Source organism: Sapajus apella, unplaced genomic scaffold, assembly GCF_009761245.1.
Source record: "Sapajus apella isolate SASKATOON/1434 unplaced genomic scaffold, GSC_monkey_1.0 scaffold20, whole genome shotgun sequence".
In the NCBI taxonomy this organism is placed as follows: Eukaryota; Metazoa; Chordata; class Mammalia; order Primates; family Cebidae; genus Sapajus; species Sapajus apella.
In genome coordinates this window covers 28,833,958-28,860,822 of record NW_022436960.1, presented here as the reverse complement: position 1 = coordinate 28,860,822, position 26,865 = coordinate 28,833,958, and the positions used below count along the sequence as shown (strand labels likewise).

The window sequence follows — 26,865 nt, the reverse complement described above, 5'->3', positions numbered from 1 at the left end:
TTACACAAGTTTCAGTCACCTTAAGTGATTGAAGGTTTTGATATTCTATCCAGTCAGGTGGTAGTAATAAGCCTCAAATCCACAGATTACACAGTATTTTCAAGGTCTTTTTTTAATCATCCTTAATTCACCGAATAACCTCCATAGAGTAGGTTAGCACTATCCAAATGACTAGTAAGGAAGCAGGAAAATAGAAGATTCAACTGGGATGGTACTGCAAAAAGAATCCATTCTGTTCAGCACATGAATTTCTGTTCTGATCTTAAGTTTAGATATATCAAACAAAAAGCATAAAGGTGACTGGGTTCGCTGGCTAACGCCTGTAATCTCAGCACTTTAGGAGGCTGAGGTAGGCAGGTCACCTGAGGTTGGGAGTTTGAGACCAGCCCAACCAACATGAAGAAACCATGTCTCTACTAAAACTACAAAATTAGCCACGGGTGATAATCCCAGCTATTTAGGAGGCTGAGGCAGGAGAATTGCTTGAATCTGGGAAGTAGAGGTTGTGGTGAGCCGAGATCACACCATTGCACTCGAGCCTAAGTGACAAGAGTGAAACTCCGGCTCAAAAAAAAAAAAAAAAAAAAAAAGCATGTAGACAGTTGAACTACTGGCAGAAGACGGTCAAAGCATTTTTTTAAACCACTGTACATGATGTAAAGCTTTGAAATTCCTTAGTCCCAGTCAATTTCTCTACACGAAGAGTTATTTCATTAAAAAGTATCACTAATGAGAAATACAGGCAAGAGAAAAGAATATATAAACAAGTAATAATATCAGGTTAGATTTGCTTAAGGCAGGTATCTTTCCCATTTTCATGGTTGGAACACTCCTTGATTTCTGGGCCTATTTTACTTTTGAAATAATTTTTAAATTATTTGCATCTGAATTAATGGCTGAAGCATTAATGATTGCTGAAGAGAACCCTGAAACTTAATACTTAGCACATGTAACAAAAAGTTGATTTATCCATTCCTTACTGAGGTATCCTTGAGAAATGATCTTAAGAAGCAGGAGCAGTGACAATGACAGAATTAAATAATGGTCATGAATTACATACTGGGAAACAAAGTGTCATTGAGCAGAAAAGAAAGAAGCTGTTGCCATAAATTTGGGATACATAAAAATGGATTATATCTTCTATATTGTGGGATAAAAGAGGGGTGTAAGAAAACTTTGTAGGAGGTCTCTCCCAGTGGCATTTATGTAGGGCTGTGTTTAACGATCAACCAAAAGTAGTGAGTTATTTTTATCCTGTTTCCCCATTTAAGAGTTCTTGCAATTACTGGAACATCATCTTTTCAATTTTTTTTTTTTTTTAACTTTTTCAATTATTTAAATAGAGACGGGGCTTCACCATGTTGCCCAGGCTGGTCTTGAACTCCTGGGCTCAAGCAATCTGCCCACCTTGGCCTCCCAAAATGCTGGGATTACAGGCATGAGTCACTGTGCTTGGCCAGAACATTTTCTTTGCATACACTGACTTTTCTCCCCTTCGAGTCATCAGAAAAGGGGATAATTTTTAGAAATCAGGTTTAAGCACTCATTTCAGATAAGGATTTCATGGTTACAACAGTTATCTCAAAAATAGAAGTATGAAGAGTAAGTGAAAAATCTGGTTTCAGATTACACTAGGCAGCTCCCTATAGAAACTTTGCAGGGGCTAATAGTCCTGAGGAAGATTTTAGTTAGTATTCCAGTCCCATAGATCTGATCTGAGCAAAGCTGAAAAATAAATCTGGTCAAAAATAAAGGGAGATTACTCAGGATGGACTGAGTCTTAAACTTGTTTCTAACGGCCCATGGTAGGCATGACAACAGCAGGTGAGGAAAGTGTAGCATCTTCTTCTTTCCATTGAGAAGTAATGGTCTTTAACTGAGTGTAGAATTGGATGCCCTAAGAAAAACAGAAAAAAGGTTAGCATATATTTCTGGGGTTTCATGATTCTTCTTTTAATTAGCTTTTGAAGGAGGTATTATAAAGCGCTACGTTCCTAATTGAGTAATGCAACCCAAATCCAATATATTGTTCATAAGGTAATTGATCTAAAACATTTAACATAATATCTGGCAGATAGTAAACAAACCTTAGCCATCATTATTATGCTGAAACTAGTATTTCTTTCTTTCTTTTTTTTTTTTTTTTTTTTTTTGAGACGGAGTCTTGCTTTGTCACCTAGGCTGGAGTTCAGTGGCATGATCTCAGCTCACTGCAACCTCTGCCTCCTGGATCCAAACGAGTCTCCTGCCTCAGCCTCCCAAGTAACTGGGATTACAGGTGCATGCTACCGTGCCTGGCTAATTTTTTGTATGTGTTTTTAGTGGGGATGGGGTTTCACCACGTTGGCCAGGCTGGTCTCGAACTCTTGGCCTCAAGTGATCCGCCCTCCTCAGCCTCCCAAAGTGCTGGGATTACAAGTGTGAGCCATGGTGCCCCCGGCTGTAATATAGTAGGCCATTTCTTTCTTTATTTTTTTGAGATGGAGTCTCACTCTGTTGCGCAGGCTGGAGTGCAATGGCGTGATCTCGGCCCACTGCAACCTCCACCTCCCAGGTTCATGCAGTTCTCCTGCCTCAGCCTTCTGAATAGCTGGGATTACAGGTGTGTGCCACCACACCCAGCTATTTTTGTATTTTTAGTAGAGATGGGGTTGGCCAGTCTGGTCTTGAACTCTTGACCTCTGTTAATCTGTCTGCCTCAGCCTCCCAAAGTGCTGGGATTACAGGCAAAAGCCACTGCTCCCATTTCTGATAATTATCAGAGATCATGAGCTCTATATTGAAGTGGCAAACCCAAAGTATCTTACAAATCTAAGTAAAATGTCTGATATTATACAAATTCACTTCTAAATTACCTATATGAGCCCCAAAACTCAGCTCTCTCTGTATATAGATATAGTTTATTTTATAAGAGTAGGCTTGAGCAAAAGAGAATACTTTGTACAGATTTAACAATTATACAGTTACTAGCAAGCTAGAATGATGTTTTACCAGATTACCAGAGTAATTTATAATAATTAAACTGGGGGGTGCAGTCAGGAGCTGTGGCCTATGCCTGTAATCCTGGCACTTTGGGAGGCTGAGGTGGGCAGATCCCTTGCGGCCATGAGTTTGAGACTAGCCTGGCCATCATGGTGAAACCCCACCTGTACTAAAAATACAAAAACAATTAGTGGGCATGGTGGCTGATGCCTGTAATCCCAGCTACTTAGGAGCCTGAGGCAGAATTGCTTGAACCTGGGAGGGGGAGGTTGCAAGTGAGCCAAGATTGCTCCACTGCACTCCAGCCTGGGCGACAGAGCAAGACTGTCTCAAAAAATAACTAACTAACTAAATAAATAAATGGGAGGATGGGCAGGGAACAATTTTAAACAATAGTTGTACTCTGTTTTGCTTAAAAGAAATGTTTGTTACTAGTATCAAATTGGTCATTTTTACAAAAGCTGTGACTAGGCCAGGTGTGGTGGCTCACACCTGTAATCCCAACACTTTGGGAGGCCGAGGTGGGCAGATCACCTATGGTCAGGAGTTTGAGACCAGCCTGGCCAACATGGCAAAAACTTGTCTCTACTAAAAATACAAAAATTAGCCAGGTGTGGTGGTGCGTGCCTGTAATCCCAGCTACTCAGGAGGCATCGACAAGAGAATTGCTTGAACCCAGGAGGTGGAGGTTGCAGTGAGCTGAGATCACACCACTGCACTCCAGCCTGGGTGACAGCAAGACTCCATCTGAAAAAGAAAGAAAAACAAACAAACAAAAGCTCAAAATAAACAAAAAACCAAAAGCTGTGACTAACATACTAACTGGATAATTAGCCTCTAAATACCGAGGTGTTAACTATTTGGCCACACTGTCATAATATGATGCAATGCCATTGTTAATTTTTTAATAACCCAAACATAAATAAAATAAAAAAGTCCCACATCCCCTGCCCTCTGGCAGGATGCAGCTGGCACAGAAAAAAAAAAATTATTAACCTATAAAAGGGGAGACTTGTATAGAAAAAGATGCAATTTATTAATGAAGGTTAAAATGGCTGTATTCCTATGGGACTACAAAGAACTTCCCCTAGACTATTTGTTCAACAAATGTTTGGGCAGCCTGCTCTGTGCCAGGTACTGCAGATATGTAAATAACAACTACAGTGTGATGAGTGCTTCTTTACATGGCTTAAAGAGCTGTAGATGAGTCAACCCCTGCCTGCCTCTTTAACCTCATTTCTTCCCTTTCTTCTCATTTGCTCACTGTACTCCAGGCCATTTCCACTGTTGGAATGTGCCATGTTTCTTCCTGCCTTAGGACATACGCACCTGCTGGCAGATGTAGCAATAATAATAATAATTTTTTTTTTTTGAGACAGAGCCTTGCTTTGTTGTCCAGGTTGGAGTGCAGTGGTGCAATCTCAGCTCACTGCAACCTCTGTCTCCTGGGTCCAAAGGATCCTTCTGCCTCAGTCTCCCAAGTAGCTGGGATTACAGGCTCCTGCCACCACACCTGGGTAATTGTTGTATTTTTAGTAGAGAGGAGGTTTTGCCATGTTGGTCAGGCTGGTCTCAAACTCCTGACCTCAGGTGAACTGCCCGCCTCAGCCTCCCAAAGTGCTGGGATTATAGGCAGGAGCTACTGTGCCTGACCCACAGCAGTCCTTACATTATGAAATATATAGGTACTACTGTTATTCTTTTTATACGTGAATAAATTTAAGGGATAAAGAAGGTATCCCGGCCAGGTGCAGTGGCTCATGCCTGTAATCCCAACACTTTGGGAGGCCGAGGCAGGTGGGTCATCTGAGGGCAGGAGTTCAAGACCAGCCTGGCCAACATGGTGAAACCCTGTCACCACTAAAAATACAAAAATTAGCCAGGTGTGGTAGTGGGCCCCTGTAATCTCAGCTACTCCGGAGGCTGAGGCAGGAGAATTGCTTGAACTCAGGAGGCGGAGGTTGCAGTAAGCTAAGATCACACCACTGCACCCTAGCCCAGGCAACAGAGTGAGACTCTGTCTCAAAAAGAAAAATAAATAAATAAAATAAATAAAAGAAGGTATCCTCCAAAGTCACACAGCTGATAACTGGCTGAGCTGGGATTTGAACGCAGGCAATTTGGTTCCAGATCTGCTTAATTTTCCTCTTCAGTGCTATATTCATAGTGCCTAAAATAATGTCTGCTACAAAGAAGGTGTTCAATAAAATTTTTTTTGTAAGTGAATGACTATTACAGAAAAAATATGTACAATGGGAACACACTGGGGCACACTACCCAGCACTGAAGAAGGGGTGGTGGTGGTTGGAGGAAGTTTTCTGGAGGGGCCCATTTTTTAAAGTGAGACATGACAGATGATTAGGAGTTAGATGAAAGGGGAGAGATGGAGAAGAGGGTCACAAGCTGAGGAAATGGCATATACAAAGGCACTTCCCCATGCTCTTTCCTCAAAACTTTGTTACTTTGAGTTATTCAGGAAGAAGCAGCTTTGGCAAAATTTTGTTAACTTTTAAATCTTTTTTAGGTAACCTTCTGAGAAGCACTGATTATGACCCCACAGATGCTGCTGGCAGGCCCTTCCTTGCAGAATCCTTGCTCTTGAATATCTTTAAGAAAATTTCTTAAAGGAAAAGACAAGAATTTTAACTCAAAAGTTACCTGTTTGCCATAGAAATTGGTGTCTCCTCTGAAGGATGATCGAGAGCCGGTGAATGAGAACATTGGCAAAGGCACTGGAATGGGAACATTCACTCCCACCTAAAAGAGAACAAATCTATGTATCCTAAGGACAAAGGAACTCTCATTTAGAAGCACCAGTTTCCAATACCCGCCTTCTTCCCCATCCTCTACCTCATGAACTTTCATTCCTGAGGAAGGAAACAGGGCACTGTGGGAGGTCATGGAGGCAATCTTAAACCAATGACTCACCATTATTTACAGTTTCCTCTTAGGAAACAGAAAATGGATATAAGAATCTCTAAAAAATTCTGTTGACAAACCTGTCCAACATCCACCAGGTGGGCATATTTCCGAGCAGTGGCTCCATTGGTGGTGAAAATGGCAGTTCCATTTCCATATGGGTTGTTATTTACAATCTGGATGGCTTCATCCAATGTTTCTGTCTCCAGAACCACAAGAACTGGACCAAAAATCTCCTCTTTGTAACAGGTCATATTTGGCTGCCAGGAAGGATGCATCGAGAAAAGAAGTCAGCTTTTTGGATTCTGAGTATTTTATGTTTATTTGGTACTTTGACTTACTACACATCATTTACATGGACAACTTTCATATTATTAATCTCTTTTCATTTCAAATCACCTACTTTTTTAAAAAAAGTCCTCTCTTAAATGTGTTCCATCTTCCAAGCTACCAATCATATAAACAACTTGGAATTCCTATCAACAATAACCACACTTCCTTTAAGGCACTGTATTTTTAGTTCATGACCCATCATTAGCTTCCTTTTTAATACCCGAACAACTTGTTTCATCCAATTGTTATCAAAAAGTTACATGGAAATTTATTTTTTATAAAACCAATATATATTATACCAGAAGAATTTTTCTCTTTATAGAAACCCAAGCTGTTTTCTGTAACATAAATAATCCATTCTTACTCACTCCTTCCTCTGCCTCCCAAATAAGTCTGTATGTTTATATTTTGATATCAGGTCACACCTGAACACTCAAAACATCACTGTAGCTAATGTTTGTTGCTGATAAACGGATTTTTCTGTATAGTTCTGTGGCAAGAGATTTCATAATTTCTGCTACACTTAAATTCAACAGTTGGTGCTTCACTATTATATATGAATTTCAAAAAAAACTTCATAACCTCAATTTTTAAGTCATATTAGCTGAGAGACTTTCAAAGTTTTGATAAATAAAAATTGACAAGTCAATTATTTTCTCATTTTCAATAAATATTGGGTGGTTTGATATAGTGGTTGAGATACTGCAGTAGTCATAAGCTAGGCAGCAAGAGGGAGAGGGAAGAGAAAACTAACAAACCAGTATAAGATAAGATAGCATTTGGTAAACTATAGCCTGTGGGCCTAAATGTGGCCTAAATGTTTTTATACAGCCCCCAAGTTAAAAATGGTTTCTGCATTTTTAAATGGTTGAAAAAATATTTAATCATATATAAAATGACATGAAATTCAAACTTCAGTGTCTATAAAGTTTTATTGGAACACAGCCACACAATGTTTATTGCTGATCTCACACTACAATGTCAGATTTTAGTTGCAACAGACACTATATCCCTGCAAAGCTGAAAATATCTATCCGTTTATGGAAAGTTTGCAGACTTCTGGTATAGTGGAAAGAGTTTGGTTGGGAGTTAGTTAGAAGGGGAGACTCATTCAGATTCCATATAAAATAACTGATCAATCCTGGCAAGAGATGAGGTCTTAGTCATTAAGCATTTTCATTAATAAATTAGAGGGATGAGATTGTATAGCCTTTAAGGTGCCTTCAGCTGTCATATTTGTGGAACCAAACTTGTTCACCTTGACATTCGAGATGATGGTTGGTCCAACGAAGTTGCCATTTTCATAGCCTTTCACTTTAATTTTTCGTCCATCAAGAAGGATGGAAGCTCCCTCCTTTGTTCCACTATCAATCAGATTACAGACTCTCTCTTTGGCCTGGGGAGTGATCAGAGGGCCAAGATCAGCTCCAGGCTGATCTCCTGTAAAACAACACAGAAGTATTTAAGGTCCTCATTAACATAAATTGTGACTGCTGCCAGGGCTCATGCCTGTAATCCCAAAGCTTTAGGAGGCCAAGGGAGGAGGACTGCCTGAGCCCAGCAGTTCAGACCAGCCTGGGCAACAAAGTGAGACTTCATCTATACAAAAATAAAAAAATTAGCCAGGTGGTGGTGCACACCTGTGGTCCAAGCTGCTCAGGAGGCTGAGGCAGGAGGATCACTTGAGCCCAAGAGCTTGAGGCTGCCATGAGCTAGGATGGCACCATTGCACTCCAGCTTGGGTGACAGAATGCCTCTGCCTTAAAAAAAAAAAAAAAAAAAAAAGACTGCTATTAAGATGAATCCAAATGACAACTACAGTATAAAGACAGGAAATGGCCAGAATAGACATGATTGTTCCCACTGGCCAAGGCCAGTGCTAGAACCCAAGAGTTTAGTGCCACATATGCAAAATCTAAGCAAGCTAGGCAGGTGATTGATTACCTGCATTGACTCTCAGGTTTTTGGCACGCTCCACCAGCTCTGGCAGCCACTTCTTAGCTTCTCCCACAAGGACTGCTGTTGAAAGAGCCATGCAGCGCTGACCAGCAGCTCCAAATGCTGCCCCAACCAGCTGGTTCAGGGTATTTTCCTTATTGGCATCTGGCATGACTACCCCATGGTTCTTGGCTCCCTAAATACAGAAAGCACATGAGTCTTCCTTGGCCAATATAATTAAGCTAAGAAATTAAGTGAGGTGGCTAACGCCTATAATCCCAGCACTTTAGGAAGCTGAGGTGGGAAGGATCACTTGAGGTCAAGAGTTCAAGACCAGCCTAGGCAACATGGTGAAAGCCCATCTCTACAAAAAATTTAGCCAGGCATGATGGCGTGTGCCTGTGGTCCCAGCTACTTGGGAGGCTGAGGTGGGACCACTTGATCCTGGGAGGCGAAGGTTGCAGTGAGCCAAGATCTCACCACTGTACTCCAGACTGGGTGACAGAGTGAGACCCTGTCTCAAAAAAAAGGGAAAATAATTTATTATCTGCTGGGTTTTTCAGTTATATGAAGAGCAATGTTTAAAAAAAAAAAAAAAAGGGCTGGGGGTGGTGGGTCACGCCTGTAATGCCAGCACTTTGGGAGGCTCAGGCAGGCGGATCACCTGAGGTCAGAAGCTCAAAACCAGCCTGGTCAACATGGAGAAACCCCAACTCTACAAAAAAAAATTATAGTAATAATGCCCGTAACCAGCTGAAAAGCAAAACGGAAGGTAGACCTCAATACAGAATTTCAAGAAACAGGCCAGACACACTGGCTCACACCTGTAATCCCAGCACTTCGGGAGGCAGAGGCAGGCAGATCACCTGAGGTAGGAGTTCAAGACCAGCTTGGCCAACGTGGTAAAACCCTGTCTCCACTAAAAATACAAAACTTAGCCTGGTGTTGTGGTAGGCACCTGTAATCGCAGCTATTTGGGAGGCTAAGGTATGAGAATTGTTTGAACCCGGGAGGAGGAGGTTGCAGTGAGCTGAGAGCACACCACTGCACTCTAGCCTGGGTGACAGAGTGAGACTCTGTCTCAAAAAAAAAAAAAAAATAAGGTGATTGCCGGGCGTGGTGGCTCACGCCTGTAATCCCAGCACTTTGGGAGGCCGAGGCAGGCCTATCACCTGAGGTCAGGAGTTTGAGACCAGCCCGGCCAACATGGTGAAACCCTGTCTCTATTTAAAAAAAAAAAAAAAAAAAAAAAAATGTGATTAACATGACTTAGAATGAAACTCCTCAAAAAGTCCATTATTAAGGAGAAAACATTCAGGATGACATGGTAATTAAGAAACACTGACACTGAAGTGGGATGAGTGGCTGCTCTGCTTAAGGTCTATTCTTAGGTAATTTTAATATATAGAACAAATATTGGAGAAAAAAAGGAATAAGAAGTCACCATATTGGCTTGAACCCTCTTGCCATGTCTTGATCCTCTCTCGAAGATATACTCTCCTGCCTGGTTGGATCCCACAAAGCTGATTGCTTTAATGTCCGGATGATCGCAAATAAAATTTACAGCTTTAAGAAGAAAATAAATGATCACTGAAAACGAGCAAATGGATTCTCAACATGGCAAATTTCCCCTTTCCCCACTGCTATGGATTTGAAGTTCTCCTGTGTTTGTTAGATTCTATACTGGATTCTCATTGTGAAGTTCTCTTCTTCTTTATTTTAAATTCTATTTAGCCAGGTGGGCACGGTGGTGCACACCTGTAATCCCAGCACTTTGGGAGGCCGAGGCGGGTGGATCACGAGGTCAAGAAATCGAGACCATCCTGGTCAACATGGTGAAACCCCGTCTCTACTAAAAATACAAAAAATTAGCTGGGCATGGTCGTGCATGCCTGTAATCCCAGCTCCTCAGGAGGCTGAGGCAGGAGAATTGCCTGAACCCAGGAGGCGGAGGTTGCGGTGAGCCGAGATCGCGCCATTGCACTCCAGCCTGGGTTCAAACAGTGAAACTCCATCTCAAAAAAAAAAAAAAAAAATGAGTAAATCCTTTTCTCCTTACAAGTAGGTTCCTTATGCTAAAACATCCAATCATCACTCAACACCTTAATTTTTTGGTAGTCAGATTACATAGCCATATGTAGAAGGGCAATTACCTTCATGTTGTCCATGGATGATATTTAATGTTCCATCAGGGGCACCAGAATCCTGGAGCAACTTAGCAAGAAGCATAGTTGCTCCAGGGACTCGCTCGGATGGTTTCATTAGGAAGGTATTTCCACACACCATCGCCATGGGAAACATCCAAAGGGGGATCATGGCGGGAAAATTGAATGGAGCAATGCCTGCACACACTCCCAGAGGCAGACGGTAGGAATAAAGGTCCATGTCTTTGGTGATGGATGGCATGGTCTCTCCCATCATGAGGGATGTCACACTACAGGCATGCTCAACCACCTCTGGAACACAGAAGTCAGGCCATCAGCTCTCCACACTGTGTACTAGTTAGCTTTGTCATGTTCTCTTCAGCCCTGAGGACAGAGAGTGGCTCAGGCCAATGAAGGGACGCAGGGTACACTGACTGGACCTTCCAAGTTAAGGGTTTGTGCAAAATGAGATTCTCTGAATGGGAAAATACAGCAATACATATATACCGACTGGAAGATCATTTGAGTAAAGTAATTCAGTCTTAGGGATACTGAGTACTGCCATTTTTCACTAGTATTAAAAAAGATATCATGGGATGGCAAAATTTATATAAAGGAAGAAGCAACCTCCCATTCTGGGATCTTTGCCTCCCATCTTCCTTTGCTCCTTCCCAAAAGTCCCATAAGGGGCTCCCAGCTTACGAAGGCCTCGAAATACATCTCCTTCAGCATCAGCTAGGGTCTTCCCTTGTTCCAATGTGATTAACTTGGCAATTTCTTTCTATTGAGAAAACACATAAATAGAAATTAATGAAAGAATGTTCCTCTTTTAAATTCTCAGATAGCCAAGGAAGAATAAGACTGGAAGAGATGCAGTACAAGGGGGAGAGACATGATCAACGTCTCTGCCTACTGCAGAGTAAGGGAGGGTCGCTGAAAAAGTCTCTGTGAGAGTAGCAAACATGCCCTAGGCAACAGTTTGGAAAAGCATACCATTCAGATTTCATACCAAGTTTTCTTTAATAAGTTGTTGATAGCGGAGCAAGACCTGCTGACGGCTTAATATTGAAGTGTCTGCCCATGCAGGAAAAGCACGTTTGCAGGAAACAATGGCTGCATCCATTTCTGCCTTGGTGGCCTGAGGGACCCGACCAATTACCTCATTGGTGGCCTGATGAGAAAAATAAGCACATGATCCTTTGCCCCGACTCACTTTCTTCACTGCACATCTATTCACAGAAGTGGCACTATGTGCTTTATAACAGACACCCAGGTTCCTACTTGCCTATCATTTCCCTATAATTCTAGGCTCATTAAGTTGAAGTCCTAAAGCAGCTTCGCTTACTGGGTTGTGGATATCGATCCATTTGTCACTTTTGGATTCAACAAATTTCCCATCAATGAAGAGCTTTACAGTTGGCTGAAAAAAAAAAAAAATGAAACTTTGTATTAGTTAATAGCTTTATTTTTCCCTCTCCCTTTCACCAAAAGGAAAAAAAACAGGTTGATAATGGAATCTTCTAGTCTTTAGAAATGTTCCCACTAGGAAAGGGACACAGAGACACATAATATCTTTGTCTATTGTGTGTGTGCGTGTGTGGGTGTGTGTCTGTGTTTACTTATTTTTTTGGAGATACAGTTTTGCTCTTGTCACCCAGGCTGGAGTGCAATGGCATGATTGCAGCTCACTGCAACCTCTGCTTCCCGGGTTCAAGCGATTCTCCTGCCTCAGCCTCTCAAGTAGTTGGGATTACAGGTGCCCGCCACAACACCCGGCTAGTTTTTGTATTTTTAGTAGAGATGGGGTTTCACCATATTGGCCAGGCGGGTCTCAAACTCCTGACCTCAGGTGATGCACCCACCTCGGCTTCCCAAAGTGCTAGGATTACAGGCGTAAGCCTCTGCACCTGGCCCTTGTTTATTTTTATTTTTTGAGATACGGTCTCACCCTGTCATCCAGGTTGGAGTACAGTGGCATGATCATGACTCATTGCAGCCTCAACCCCCAGGGCTTAGGCAATTCTCCTACTTCAGCCTCCTGAGCAGCTGGGACTATAGGCACATGCTACCATGCCCAGCTAATTTTGTGTATTTTTGGTAGAGACAGGGCTTGGCCATGTTGCCCAGCTGGTCTCAAACTCCTGGGCTCAAGTGATCTATCCAGCTCTCTCAAAATGCCGGGATTACATCGTGAGTCATCATGTCCAGTGTATAGTATATATTAAGATATGGCAGAGCCTCTTGATACTGTGATCTCTCTCAGAATGGGAAACTCCTGCTATTCATACACTGGAACTTCATGACTGGAAACATGACATTGTGAAGCTTATACTGAAAAAGTAGCAACTCTGTTAACAAAGATTAGCTATTATGACTTTTTGGCCCAGCTGACTGTTACATTACTGTGAGCATATATTACCTTTATGATCAAAAGATTTTTGGCCAGGTGCAATTGCTCACACCTGTAATCCCAGTACTTTGGGAGGCCGAGGCAGGTGGATCACCTGAGGTCAGGTGTTCAAGACCAGTCTGGCCAACATGGTGAAACCCTGTCTGTATTAAAAATACAAAAATTAAGGCCGGGCGCGGTGGCTCAAGCCTGTAATCCCAGCACTTTGGGAGGCCGAGGCGGGTGGATCACAAGGTCAAGAGATCGAGACCGTCCTGGTCAACATGGTGAAACCTCGTCTCTACTAAAGCTACAAAAAATTAGCTGGGCATGGTGGTGCGTGCCTGTAATCCCAGCTACTCAGGAGGCTGAGGCAGGAGAATTGCCTGAACCCAGGAGGCGGAGGTTGCGGTGAGCCGAGATCGCGCCATTGCACTCCAGCCTGGATAACAAGAGCGAAACTCCGTCTCAAAAAAAAAAAAAAAATACAAAAATACAAAAATTAGCTGGGTTTGGTGGTGTGCGCCTATAATCCCAGCTACTCGGGAGGCTGAGGCAGGAGAATTGCTTGAACCTGGCAGGCAGAGATTGCAGTCAGCTGAGATCATGCCACTGCACTCCAGCCTGGGCAATAGAGCAAGACTCCATCTCAAAAAGAAAAAAAAAATTTTTTTAATGTTTCTATGTATTTTTTTCTGAGATATAGCTCACTTTCACTAATTTTTTTTTCTTTTTTAGATGTGGTCTCACTTTGTCACCCAGGTTGGAGTACAGTGGTACAATCTTGGCTTACTGTAACCTCTGCCTCCCAGGCTCAAGCAGTCCTCTCACCTCACCCTCCCACAAGGAGCTGGGACCATAGGTGTGCACCACCACACCTAGCTAATTTTTTGTAGAGATGGGGTTTCACCATGTCGCCTAGGCTGGTCTTGAACTCCTGAGCTCAGGCAATCCAACCGCCTCAGCCTCCCAAAGTGCTGGGATTACAGGTGTCAGCTACTGTGCCCAGCCTCTTTCACCAAATTTTTAAAGCAGTCTGTGAACAAAAAAATTGTGAAGATCTACTGTGGTACAGTGTGTGCATACTTCTATATGGAAAGAATTTTGAGCAATAGTTCTTATTTATTAGATTTTAGGTACTTGAAGTGATTGACAGACAAATGATCTGTAAAAACCACTTCAAAGGTTGTTAAGAAGAAGACAACTATCTGGCAGGGTCAGTGTAATCTCCAGGAGCCATGAAAATGTTTATATCTTTTGACACAGTAATCCTATTTCAGGAGGGAAATAATCCAGAAGGAAGAAAAAACTATATAAATAAATGTTTGTTTTATAATATGGAAAACTGAAGCAATCTAAAGCTTATACAGGGAAACTATTAATTCAGGCTATAACTATTTGATAGAATATTATTATAGCCATTAAAATTATAAAGACTGTCTTGCAATATTGACAATGCTTACTATATAGATCTAATATTAGAAAAGAAAACCAAGATAGAAAGTTTCACATACACTCTCATGACAATTACATAAAGAAGATGAATAGAGATACCCAAAAACTATACTGAATTTTACAGTCAATTTTCCTTCTCAGAAGTCAACTTTTATGCCAAATAAACTCACCACTGAAGAAGAGAAGGGAGATGCTGAATACCAGGGGGATTTCACTTTGGAAGAAACCTGTAAGGCAAAAGAATGATTATTTTGGTAAATGAGAGCAGAAAGTTATTTAAAATTTAGCAAATAGCTGCTATATGCTGAATATCATACTAGCTACTGTGGGGGTATGGAAAAGGACTTGATGTTTACTCTCAAAGGCCATATAAAGAGAAAAGATGGGGCTGGGCGCGGTAGCTCATGCCTGTAATCCCAGCACTTTGAGAGGCCAAGGCAGGCAGATCATGAGGTCAAGAGATGGAGACCATCCTGGCTAACATGGTAAAACCCCATCTCTACTAAAAATACAAAAAATTAGCTGGGTGTGGCAGCACGAGCCTGTAGTCTCAGCTGCTTGGGAGGCTGAGGCAAGAGAATCACTTGAACTCGGGAGGCAGAAGTTGTAATGAGCCAAGATCATGCCACTGTACTCCAGTCTGGTGACACAGTGAGACTTCGTCTCAAAAAAAAAAAAAAAAGAGAAAAGATGAATCTATGACACACAGCAAACTATGAACAAACAATAAACCAAAATAATCATGTCCTATATTCCCAGGATAGTACTGATCAAAAAAAATCTTTTTGTCATTGTATTTTCCTAACTTGGGCCTGGCAAATATACCATAATTCTAACAATAAGAAAATACTTAGCATGGTATCTAACACAATAGGTACTGAATTTAAGATTATATAAAATCAATGTGCTGGGCATGGTGACTCACGCCTGTAATCTCAGCACTTTGGGAAACTGAGACGGGTGGATCACTTAAGTCTAGGTGTTCAAGACCAGCCTGGGCAACATGGGAAGACCTTGTCCACAAAAAATACAAAAATTAGCCAGGCAGTGGTGGCGCATGCCTGTGGTCCCAGCTACTAGGTAGGCTGATTGCTTCAGCCCAGGAGGTTGAGGCTGCAGTAAGCCTTGATTGTGCCACTGCACTCCAGCCAGGGAGACAGAGAGAGACCCTGTCTCAAAAAAAATTTAGGCTGGGCGTGGTGGCTCACACCTGTAATCCAAGCACTTTGGAGGCCAAGGTGGGCGGATCACCTGAGGTCAGGAGTTCAAGACCAGCCTGACCAACATGGTGAAACCCCGTCTTAAAAAAATAAATAAAAATAAAAAAAAATTAAAAACAAACAATAAAATCAAGGTAAATATAAATATACTATAAATAAGAGTATGTAATCAATGTAAGTATAAATCAAATGGCATATAACCAAATGCAATTAAAATATGTCCATACAGATACATGAAAAATGAATGTTCATAAGACCTTTAAAATTTGTAGTAGCCCAAAACTTGGAAGCAACCCAATGTCCACCATGGGATGGATGAATAAGGAAACGAATATGGTATATTTATACACTGGAATACTACTCAGCAAAAAAAGGATTGAACTACTGATACATGCAATACAAATAATCATAGTAATTATGGCAAGAGACAGAAGTTAGATAATAAGAGTACATACTATATGATTCTATTTATGTAATACCAGAGAATGCAAACAAAAGTCTGTAACATCAGAAAACAGAACAGTAGTTACCTGGGGATGAAGAGGGAAACTTCTTGGGGTGATGGACACATGTTCATTATGTTGACTGTGATGATGTTTTCACAGGTGTATACAAATGTTAAAACTTATCAAATTGCATTTTTTATGTACAGATTGTTTTATGTCTTTTATTTTAGCAAAGCTGAAATAAGCTTTATTGAAATGCTATGTTATAGGAAAATGCTATACATACTTATTGAAATGCTATAAGTATGTTATAGGAAAAAATGTGTTGGATAGATAATATTTGATGGAGTAAAATCAGTAAATAGGGAGGGAGGATCAGTTTCAACAAGATAACTCTCAAATTGCAACTCCCTAAAAAAATGTCTGTATAGCCTGGGTGTGGTGGCTCATGCCTGTAATCCCAGCATTTTGGGAGGCTGAGGCGGGCGGATCACCTGATATCAGGAGTTCGAGACCAGCCTAACTAACATGGAGAAACCCCATCTCTACTAAAAATACAAAATTAGCCCGGTGTGGTGATGCATGCCTATAATCCCAGCTACTCAGGAGTCTGAGGTGGGAGAATCACTTGAATCTGGCAGGAGGAGGTTGCAGTGAGCCGGTATCTCACCATCGCATTTCAGCCTGGGCAACAAGAGTGAAATTCTGTCGCAAAAAAAAAAAAAATTCTACATATATGTTATCAAAGTTGATTTTTTTTTTTTTTTTTTTTTTTTTTTTTGAGATGGAGTTTCGCCGAGACTGGAGTGCAGTATCATGGTCTCAGCTCACTGCAACCTCTGCCTCCTGTGTTCAAGTGATTCTCCTGCCTCAGCCTGCCAAGTAGCTCAGATTATAGGTGTCCGCCACCACGCCCGTCTACTTTTTTTTTCTTTTTTTTTGAGACCAAGTCTAGCTCTGTCACCCAGGCTGGAATGCAGTGGCACCATCTGGGCTCACTGCAGCCTCTGCCTCCCAGGTTCAAGCCATTCTCCTGTCTCAGCCTCTCGAGTACCTGGGATTACAGGCACCCACTACCATGCCCAGCTAATTATTTTTAGTAGAGATGGGGTTTCACTGTTTTGTCCAGGCTGGTCTCAAACTCCTTACCTCATGATCTGCCCACCTTGGCTTCCCAAAGTGCTGGGATTACAGGTGTAAGCCACCATGCCTGGCTTTTTATTTTTTATTTATTTTTTTTTTTGAGATGGAGTTTTGCTCTTGTAGCCTAAGCTGAAGTACACTGGCATGATCTTGGCTCATTGCAACCTTCACCTCCAGGGTTCAAGCGATTGTCCTGCCTTAGCCTCCTGAGTAGCTGAGATTACAGACAGCTGCCACCATGCCCAGCTAATTATTTTTAAATTTTTAGTAGAGACAAGGTTTCATCACCTTAACCTGGCTGGTCTCGACTCCTGACCTCAGGCGATCCACCTGCCTCGGCCTCCCAAAGTCCTGGGATTACAGGTGCAAGCCACTGCCGCAGCCTATATGTTATCAAAGTTGATTTAAGACATACTTAAATCAATGATTTAAATGAGCAAACTAAAATACCCAGGACTGGGACATAAAGGAAAGCTGCAATCTAATTATCTTTTATCTTGCCCGAAAAGGGACTTGGCTAACCACATAGTTTAGGGCTGGTGCCTGCAGCACTGCCCAGGGGAAAAGGTGGTGGTCCTTTGGTCCAGCAGACAATCCTTCCAAATACCTCATTTGCTTGCTCTCCTATTCCCTACCAAAGCCATTTCAAACCACTGACACTCTCTCAGAGCCCATCATGTCTTCTTTACAGCCATGTTCCCAATACCAACATAGTACCTGGTAGGTAGTAGGTGTTCAGTAAATATCTGCTGAATAAAATAGAAACCCACTGCTGTCTGCTTCCTACCCCAAACTAGGTTAAGAGGGTTTTTTGGCCGGGCGCGGTGGCTCATACCTGTAATCCCAGCACTTTGGGAGGCCGAGGCGGGAGGATCATGAGGTCAGGCGTTCAAGACCAACCTGACCAACATGGTGAAACCCCATCTCTATAAAAAAATAAAAATTAAAAAAAATTTTTTTAAAAAAGAGTTTTTTTGTCCTCCCATTGCAGCTAATACTTCCCCTTTCAGGCTTATCTCTCTGTGTTGTAAATGTTTGGTGTCTCATTCCATTTTGTGTTGCCATAACAAAATACCCAAGACTGGATAATTTATAAGGAAAAGTAGTTTATTTAGTTCATGATTCTGCAGGCTGGGAAGTTCAAGGGAATGGCCCTGGCTTCTGTCCTGTGTCATAACAGAGAAGATCAAAGGGGAAGCAGTCCTGTGTGAAGAAGCAACACAGGAGGGGTATCCTGGCTTTATAGCCCACTTTCACAGGAACTAATCCATTCCCATGGGAACTAATCCAGTCTCAAAAGAGCAGGAATTCATTCAGTACAGCATCAAGCCATTCATGAGGGATCCACCTCCATGACCCAAACACCTCCCATTAGGTCCCAACACCACCACACTGGAGATTAAATTTCAACATTAGTTTTGGTGGAGACAAACCAACCATATCCAAACCATAGTACCTAGGTAACTTATCTGTTACCAAGAAAGATGGTCAGTTTCAGGAGGGTAGACACTGTATCCAACTTGTTCACCTGCTTTACAGAGTTAAGAATTATAATTGATCAGGACTGTCCAGTTATGGAAAAGTAGTTAGCACAAAGTTGGTACTCATTAAATATTATTGTTATGTCATTGTAAATAATCACATGGTAGCTTGTGCCTGTAGTCCCAACTACTCAGGAAACTGAGGCAGGAGGATCTCTTGAGCCCAGTTCAAGACCAGCTTGGGCAACATAAGACCCCATCTCTATAAATAATAAATAAATGCTTATTATTATTATTATTATTATTTTTGAGATGACGTTTCTCTCTTGTTGCCCAGGCTAGAATGCAATGGTGCAACTTCCGTCTCCCGGGTTCAAGTGAGTCTCCTGCCTCAGCCTCCCAAGTAGCTGGGATTACAGGCATGCACCAGCATGCTCATCTAATTTTTTTTTTTTTAAGTAGAGACAGGGTTTCTCCATGTTGGTCAGGCTGGTCTCAAACTCCCAACCTCAGGTGATCTGCCCACCTTTGACCCCCAAAGTGCTGGGATTACAGGTGTGAGCCACTGCGCCTGGCCCAGCTTTATCTTAAAACTCCCAACTCTACTACTTCCTCTTGCCCTTTCAGGAGCTGACTTTGTTTTTCTTACTTCAGAGCACACAGAAACCATCAGATGAGAACGTCTCGACTTCCTAGCAGCAAACCTACAACTTCCTAGTAGAACTCTACCGAATGGAGAAGGTACCCAGCAGGCTCCATGCAGGAAAAGTGACTGAGACAGTGGTGCATGATCAGTATGTGTGGACTGGATGAAGAGGAATATGAAGAAGAATATGCTTTTTTTTTTTTGAGACAGGGTCTTGTACTGTCTCCTAGGCTGGAATACAGTGGCATGATCATACCCTCCACCTCCTGGGCTCAACCATCTTCCTGCCTCAGCCTCCCAAGTAGCTGTGACTACAGGCACGCACCACCACACCCAGCTAGTTTGCTTTTATTATTTATTATTATTATTATTATTTTTGAGTCAGAGTCTTGCTCTGTCACTCAAGCTGGAGTGCAATAGCACAATCTCGGTTCACTGCAACCTCTGCCTCACCGGTTCAAGCAATTCTCCCTGCCTCAGCCTCCCAAGTAGCTGGGATTACAGGTGCCTGCCACCATGCTCAGCTAATTTTTGTATTTTTAGTAGAGACGGGGTTTCGCTTTGTTGGTCAGGCTAGTCTCAAATTCCTGACCTCAGGTGATCCACCTGCCTTAGCCTCCCAAAGTGCTGGGATTACAGGCATGAGCCACCCCACCCGGTCATTTCCTTTTATTTTTGTAGAGACAGAGTGTGCTGTTTTGCTCAGGCTAGTCTCACACTCTTGGAGTCAAGCAATTCTTCCTGTCATGGCCTCCCAAAGTGCTGAAATTACTGGCATGAGCCACTGCGCCCAGCTGTTATTCTGTCAAAAGCTAACCACTGCACCAGTGCTCTAAAGCAAGTCTTCCATCCCAAAGGCTCAGAAACTTCTAGTAATTATCCTTCTTTACTATACTGCAAACCTCTCTACATCCAAGAGGCCCTTTATTAGCATATTATACTAAAAAAAAAAATCCTGCTTCTTTCCCAAGCCCAAATCCCCATCTCTTAACCACTGTCTTCTTAAAAGCCAAACTTCTTGAAAGTGTTCTCCACTAATTTTATTTCCTCATCTCTCACAACTCTTCACTGTACTCCAACCTTCATGAGTGAACACCAGTGATCTCCTATATCCTATGGACCTTTCCTAGTGTTCCTTGTACTTGACTGCTCAGCAGAGGTGATATGGTTAACCATGTCCTCTTCCTGAACCCCCTTTTCATCTGCCTTCTGTGATGCCCTGGTGCCTCTTTTGTTGACTTCTCCTCTATTTGGCCATTAATTCTCCCCCCCGCCTTTTTTTTTACTCTGTCACCCAGGCTGGAGTGCAGTCGGATGATCTGGGCTCATTGCAATCTCCGCCTCCTAGTTTCAAGTGATTCTCGTGCCTCAGATTCCCGAGTAGCTGGGATTACAGGCTTACACCACCATGCCCTGCCCAGCTAATTTTTTTTCTTTTTTTTTTTTTTTTGAGACAGTCTCGCTCTGTCACCCAGGCTGGAGTGCAGTGGCACGATCTCAGCTCACTGCAACCTCCACCTCCAGGGTTCAAGAGATTCTCCTGCCTTAGCCTCCTGAGGAGCTGGGATTACAGGCATGCGCCACCATGCTAGCTAACTTTTTGTATTTTTAGTAGAGACAGGGTTTCACCATGTTAGCCAGGCTGGTTTCAAACTCCTGACCTCAAGCCATCTGCCTGCCTTGGCCTCCTAAAGTGTTGGGATTACAGGTATGAGCCCTTGCACCTGGCCAAATTTTTGTATTTTTAGTAAAGACAGGGTTTCACCATGTTGGCCAGGTTGGTCTTGAACTCTTGACCTCAAGTGATTTGTCTTGGCCTCTCAAAGTGTTGGGATTACAGTTGTGAGCCATTGTACCAGGTAGCCACTAACTCTTTAAGTTTCTCAAGGCTTGGTCCTCGGCCTTCTTTTCTTCTCATTCTGTATATGCTCCTTGGGTGATTTTATCAATTCTCATGGCTTAACTATCTAGATCCTGATGATGCAGAACTCTTGAGTCCTTGGCCAGAATTTTCCCCTTCAGATGATACCCACGTAATTATCTTTACCACATCTCTATTTGGATGTTACTTAGGCACATGTTAAAAGAGGTGGCTGGGCACAGTACCTCATTCCTATAATCCTATAATTTGGGAGGCCGAGGTGGGAAGATCACTTGAGTCCAGGAGTTTAAGACCTGCCTGGGCTACACTGAAAGATCCTGCTCTGTCGCTCAGGCTGGAGTGCAATGGTGCAATCTCAGCTTACTGCAACCTCTACCTTCCGGGTTCAGGTGATTCTGCTGCCTAAGCTTTCCGAATAGCTGTGATTACAGGCATGTACCACCATACCTGGCTAATTTTTTGTATTTTTAGTAGAGATGGAGTTGTGCCATGTTGGCCAGACTGGTGTCGAACTCCTGACTTCAAGTGATCCACCCATCTCAGCCTCCCAAAGTGTGGGGATTACAAGCGTGAGCCACATCACCTGGCCTCTACAGATAATTTTAAAAATTAGCTAGGCATGGGCCAGGCATGGTGGCTCACCTGTAATCCCAGCACTTTTGGGAGGCCGAGGTGGGTGGATCACCTGAGGTCAGGAGTTTGAGACCAGCCTGACTAACATGGTGAAACCTCATCTCTGCTAAAAATATAAAAAATTAGCCTGGCATGGTGGCACACGCCTGTTGTCCCAGCTACTCGGGAGGCTGAGGCAGGAGAATCTCTTGAACCTGGGAGGCAGAGGTTGCAGTGAGTCGAGATCATGCCATTGCACTCAAGCCTGGGCAACAAGAGTGAAAGTATGTCTAAAAAAAAAAAAAAAATTAGCTAGGTGTGGTTGTGTGCACCTGTGGTCCCAGGTACTTGGGACAATAAGGCAGGAGGATCACCTAAGCCCAGGAGAGCGAGGCTACAGTAAGCTGTGATTGTGCCACTGCACTCCAGCCTGGGTGACAGAGTAAGACTCTGTCTAAAAAACAAAAAAAGCAAAAGCTAAACTCTGTATCTTCCTTGCACCAATTTGCTATGCCTCCTATAGCTCACCTCTCGGTAAATGGGGCTACTCTTTACCAAATTGCCCAAGGAGAAACCCAAGTACTCTTCCAATTTTTTCCACTCTCTGCAGAGAATCAAAAAACTCCTGGCAATCTGTCCTAGAATTGTTTGAAACACATCACTTTCCTCTAGCCCTCCTGCCATTATCCTGGTCTCTACCAACAGTGTCTCTCACTTGACCAGAATTCTCCTCTTCAGATGATACCCTTGACCTTCAGTAATAGCTTCCTAATACCTCTCTCCCTCCCTCCTTTCCTCCCCGCCCCTCTTTCTTTCTCTCTTTTTTTCTTCTGTGAGACAGTCTCACTCTGTCACCCAGGCTGTGGCTCAGTGTAGCCTCAATCTCTGGGGCTTAGGTGATCCTCCTGCCTTATTATCCCAAGTACCTGGGACCACAGGTGCACGGGACCACACTCCCAGGCTCAAGTGATCCTCCTGCCTCAGTCTCCCAAATTCCTAGGATTAGAGAGGCACATGCCACCATGCCCGGCTAATTAAAAAAAAAAAAAAAATTATTTTTTTTTGTAGAGATGGGGACTCCCTATCTTGCCAGGGCCAGTTTTGAACTCTTAGGCTCAAGTGATCCTCCTGCCTGGGCCACCCAAAGTGTTGGGATTACAGACTTGAGCCATTGCACCCACCCTACTCTTAAACTTTTGGAATCTAGTTTCCATCCCATAGTCAGAGGGTCTTTCTAAAATATAAATCTGGTCAGATTATTCCCTTGCTTAAAATTCTTCATTGGCTTTCCATTGCCCTTGGGAAAAAGACTAATCATTACCCTTGATGTTGCTTAGAAAACGCTACATAGTATCTTTGTTCTCTAATTACATAGCTGGCTACTTTCCTCCCTGCTCTCTATCCTCTGCCATTTCACATGCATTTTGCTTTCTTTGCTCTTGCACAGGCTGCTCTCTCTTGCCTGGCTCACTCCTATTCCTTTAGGTCCCCACTCAGCCATCATCACTTTCTCTAGGAAGTTTCAACTTCAGGTCTATGGTAAGCACCTGATTGTGAAGTTCATAAAGCACCCAAATTCCTTTATTCCTCATCTCACACTATGAAATAACAGCTTGTTTAATTATTTTCTTTCCTTTTAAATCACTAGACTGTTGTGTCCCCAGCCCCTAGCACGATTCCTGGAATAGAGTAAGTACTTGATAGTAATATTTTACAGAATGAAAGAACGAGTACTTACCAAACAATTATTTGATATTCTTTCAGTACTTTCTCATTATAGGGCAGACAATGCACGGATCAACCAACTTGAGCATTCTAGGCCACTTAAATTTTATTTTTTCACTGCTGTTAAGAGGACGTAAAAAGTACTACATCTGGTATAATAAAACATATGCATACAGTTTTTTTTTTTTTTTTTTTTGAAACAAAGTCTCACTCTTGTCCCCCAGATTGGAGTGCAATGGCATGATCTCAGCTAAGTTCAACCTCCACCTCCCAGGTTGAAGCCATTTTTCTGCCTCCCAAGGAGCTGGGATTACAGCTGCTGGCCACCACGCCTGGCTAATTTTTGCATTTTTAGTAGAGATAGGGTTTCACCATGTTGGCCAGGCTGGTCTTGAACTCCTGACCTCATAATCTGCCTGCCTCGGCCTCCCAATGTACTGGGATTACAGGCATGAGCCACCACATTTGGCCTTACACAGTTTTTTGACAGGTTGATCTCCTGTCTTTTCCTCAATTCCTAAGAAACACCCATTAGCATTGTTGCTGAAGAAACTATCCTGTCTCCAGTCACCCCGAACTTCTGCTCCCTAGATGTTTATTTCCTACTTGCTATATCCTTTACCAGGAATTCCCTCCCCTCCTGGTTCATGCTCTGCTAGACCTGCAACACTTGGCTCTTTCCCTAGTCCCCACAGTATCCCAGGTACTTATTGTAGTACAATAAAGGAGCTTTCAGTGAGCATTTTCCTAAAAGCCTGTGTCAGTGACTAACATAGAAAGAGATGGCAAGATTTAACTTCTGAATTCCCCGCCCCATCACTTACTAGTTCTGTAACCATATCACCAAAAGTGCAAGTCATTACATCTCTTTAAGACTAATTTTCTTTGCCCGGTGCATTGGTTCGTGCCTGTAGTTTCAACACTTTGGGACACTGAGGTGGGAGGATCACTTGAGTTTAGGAGTTCAAGACCAGCCTGGGCAACATGGCAAAACCCTGTCTCTACAAAAAATGCAAAAATTAGCCAGCATGGGGGCACAACCTGTTTTTGCAGCTACTTGGAAGGCTGAGGTGGGAAAATCACTTCAGCATGGGAGGTAGAGGCTGCAGTGAATTGTGATTGCACCACTGCACTCCAGCCTGGGTGACAGAACGAGACCCTGTCTCAAACACTCCTTTGTCTTTGAATGGGAATGATATCACAAAGAAGAAGAGAGAAGTTTTAGGTTAAGTTTTCCTACTCTCCAAAGCAGAGAAAAACAAGCTGAATACTTAAAATAACTGAAAACTTGAACTCCTTTCTTTATAAATCCCATTTAATAGTCCTCTAATATTCATGGCTGCCAGAATCTAGGCTATTTTTTTTTTTTTTTTTAAGATGAAGTCTTGCTCTGTCACCCAGGCTGGAGTGCAATGGCATGATCTTAGCTCACTGCAACCTGTGCCTCCTGGGTTCAAGTGATTCTTCTGCCTCAACCTCCCAAGTAGCTGGGATTACAGATGCCTGCCACCACACCCTGCAAATTTTTGTATTTTTAGTAGAGACAGGGTTTTAACATGTTGGTCAGGCTTGTCTTGAACTCCTGACTTCAGGTGATCCATCCACCTTGGCCTCCTAAAGTACTGGGATTACAGGCATGAGCCACAGTGCCTGGCCTCTAGGCTACTTTTTATCACACTTTTAATCAAATTTTCACATTACAACAACTCCTAGTTGGCTGAGGATTACTTTATCTGTTCTTTTCCAAGTCACTTCAGAAGTTTCTCCAAATATAGTGTCTGTTTCCGAAATAAAGTACATGGAAAGAGATTCTTCTCCTTGATGGAAAAGGACAAAATACTTTTTTTTTAAGGTTCTCAATGACTCATTGTGATGGGAGGGGAAGAAGAGGCAAAGGAAAAAAGCCAATTTTAGTAAAAGATTTCAAGAAGTTGGTAAGAAAAATATAGGGTGGAAACTTTGTTTTCCTGCTACCAAAAAAAGATACTAGAACAGAATGAGGATCAAAGCAAGAAATATGAGTGAGGCCAGACCATCTGGCAAACTCTTCAAACTCATCTTTCGTACCGTCCCCATTAAATAGCATATTTAAACATGAACCTTTGCTGACTCTGCCAAGAATCTTAAAAATGCCCAAGTTTCTGTAGTAGAACTCACTGAAACCTGGTGAATACTAATATTACCGAAAAGCCCAGCAATATAGGGGAAATTCTCAGACTGGATGTAATGAATAAGAAGGACAATGTTGTTTCTTGCAGATTTCTTTCTTGCCTGCAGTAAATCTTGCCTTGTACTCTAAATCCTTGCTAGACTATATAAACAGAGTTGGAGATTACAGGTCTCAGGCATGCAACTCCTGTAGCTTTGTCATTTCTCCTTTGGCTGGCTTCAGAGAGGAATCAATCCCCCAAGGGCAGAGATGATGAGGGTGTGTGGCACTAGAAGAGCTGATTTTGGGGTGGGAACTTTGACTTCTTGTCTTACTTGGCTCCCACTTTCTATCACCTGTTTTAAAGATGTTTAGTACCTTGAAAGTACATGGAACACACTGGTAGCGTTAACTAGGTGCCCTTATCTACCCTATGTAGATGTGCCCTATCTATGTAAACTGTAACTTAGCTGAGAGAAGGTTTAGCTGAAAGTTTTGGCAAGAAAGGGCACAACCCAGTCTACGGAAAATACAAAGAGCCACACTTGGGGAAAATAGCTTGGCAAATGGCTGCCTTTGGTGAATACCCGGAGTACACTTCTAGAAGGAGATTCAAAGTTCATACACTGACCCTCTCCCCTGGCGTCCCCTCTCCCCCTTACCTCGGATCACGGAAAGTGAAGTAGGGTGGGGGAAGGGAGCAATGGCAACGTTGGACGCTCACGGCAGGGGACAGAGTAACCAAAAAGAGTAGTTCCCGGGGGAGAGAGAGAAGGCCGGTGCAGAGATGAAAGGAAAAGACGGTGGGCGGATGGAGAGGGGAGGGCAAGAAAGTGACAGCAGGGACCGGGCAGGGCTGGAGGAGAGTGGGCGAGAGCCAGAAAAGAGGAGGCTCAGGAGTAAAAGGGTGGAAGGCCAAGAGTAACAGCTCAGGGTGGGATCCGGGACAAGGGAGGGTATGAAGTGAGAGCTGAGCATGGGACAGGGCCGCAGGAACACGAGGTCCGGCCAAAAAGGGGCTGGGCCAAGAAGGTGGTCCCGCCCGAGGATGGTTCAGGGAGTGGACGGAAAAGATTCAAGTCCCGGCTTCTTGGTCCCTTGGCGCCACCCTCACTCGCCTGCAGGATCCGGGCTCGCACTGCCGCCGCCGCCACCACCGCCGCCATGGCTCTCGGCCGCCCTAGCTGCGCACCCCGCGCCTTTACTGCCCAGAAGCACTATAGCTGCCAGGCCTCGCCCTCCATCCTGCCGGGCTTCCTCATTGGTGGGGAGGACTATTTTTTCCAGCCAGTCACGCGAACTAACACCTGATTCCGCCCCTCACACCCTAGTCCTGTGAATAAGTGATTGGTCAGGAGCGAAAAAGCTCTCGCCTTCTTCCACCTCAGCCAATGCTGTTGG

The 26,865-nt window shown here is 43.1% G+C and overlaps 2 protein-coding genes across 8 annotated transcripts in view; one reads left to right on the top strand and one right to left on the bottom strand.

The window, feature by feature from the left end:
• The window catches only part of BBOF1 (basal body orientation factor 1), a 49,037-nt gene extending 41,891 nt beyond the window's left edge, over positions 1-7,146 (top strand). For all 7 annotated transcript variants that reach the window (XM_032287884.1, XM_032287886.1, XM_032287885.1 and 4 more), the window contains one exon: positions 5,507-7,146. In XM_032287884.1, the coding sequence (XP_032143775.1) occupies positions 5,507-5,518 (12 nt within the window). In that variant the 3' untranslated portion in view covers positions 5,519-7,146. The remainder of the gene's footprint in view (positions 1-5,506) is intronic.
• ALDH6A1 (aldehyde dehydrogenase 6 family member A1) lies at positions 1,501-26,729 on the bottom strand. Its single transcript, XM_032287881.1, has 12 exons — positions 26,583-26,729; positions 14,331-14,387; positions 11,662-11,736; positions 11,326-11,487; positions 11,019-11,097; positions 10,326-10,628; positions 9,617-9,738; positions 8,179-8,368; positions 7,493-7,674; positions 5,982-6,161; positions 5,641-5,739; positions 1,501-1,897 (listed from the first exon to the last, which is right to left on the bottom strand). Exons 1-12 carry the CDS (start codon positions 26,628-26,630, stop codon positions 1,793-1,795), a joined length of 1,602 nt encoding a protein of 533 aa, XP_032143772.1. The 5' UTR covers positions 26,631-26,729; the 3' UTR covers positions 1,501-1,792.
• Between the last annotated feature and the right edge of the window lie 136 nt (positions 26,730-26,865).

Coding starts and splice junctions, on each gene's coding strand:
- ALDH6A1 (XM_032287881.1), bottom strand. CDS start 26,630: ATGGCGGCGGTGGTGGCGGCGGCGGCAGTGCGAGCCCGGATCCTGCAG. Junction 8,369..9,616: donor AGAGGGTTCAAGCCAATATG/GTGACTTCTTAT, acceptor TTCTGTATTTAG/GGAGCCAAGAACCATGGGGT. Junction 1,898..5,640: donor CCAATTTCTATGGCAAACAG/GTAACTTTTGAG, acceptor TGTTTTTCTTAG/GGCATCCAATTCTACACTCA.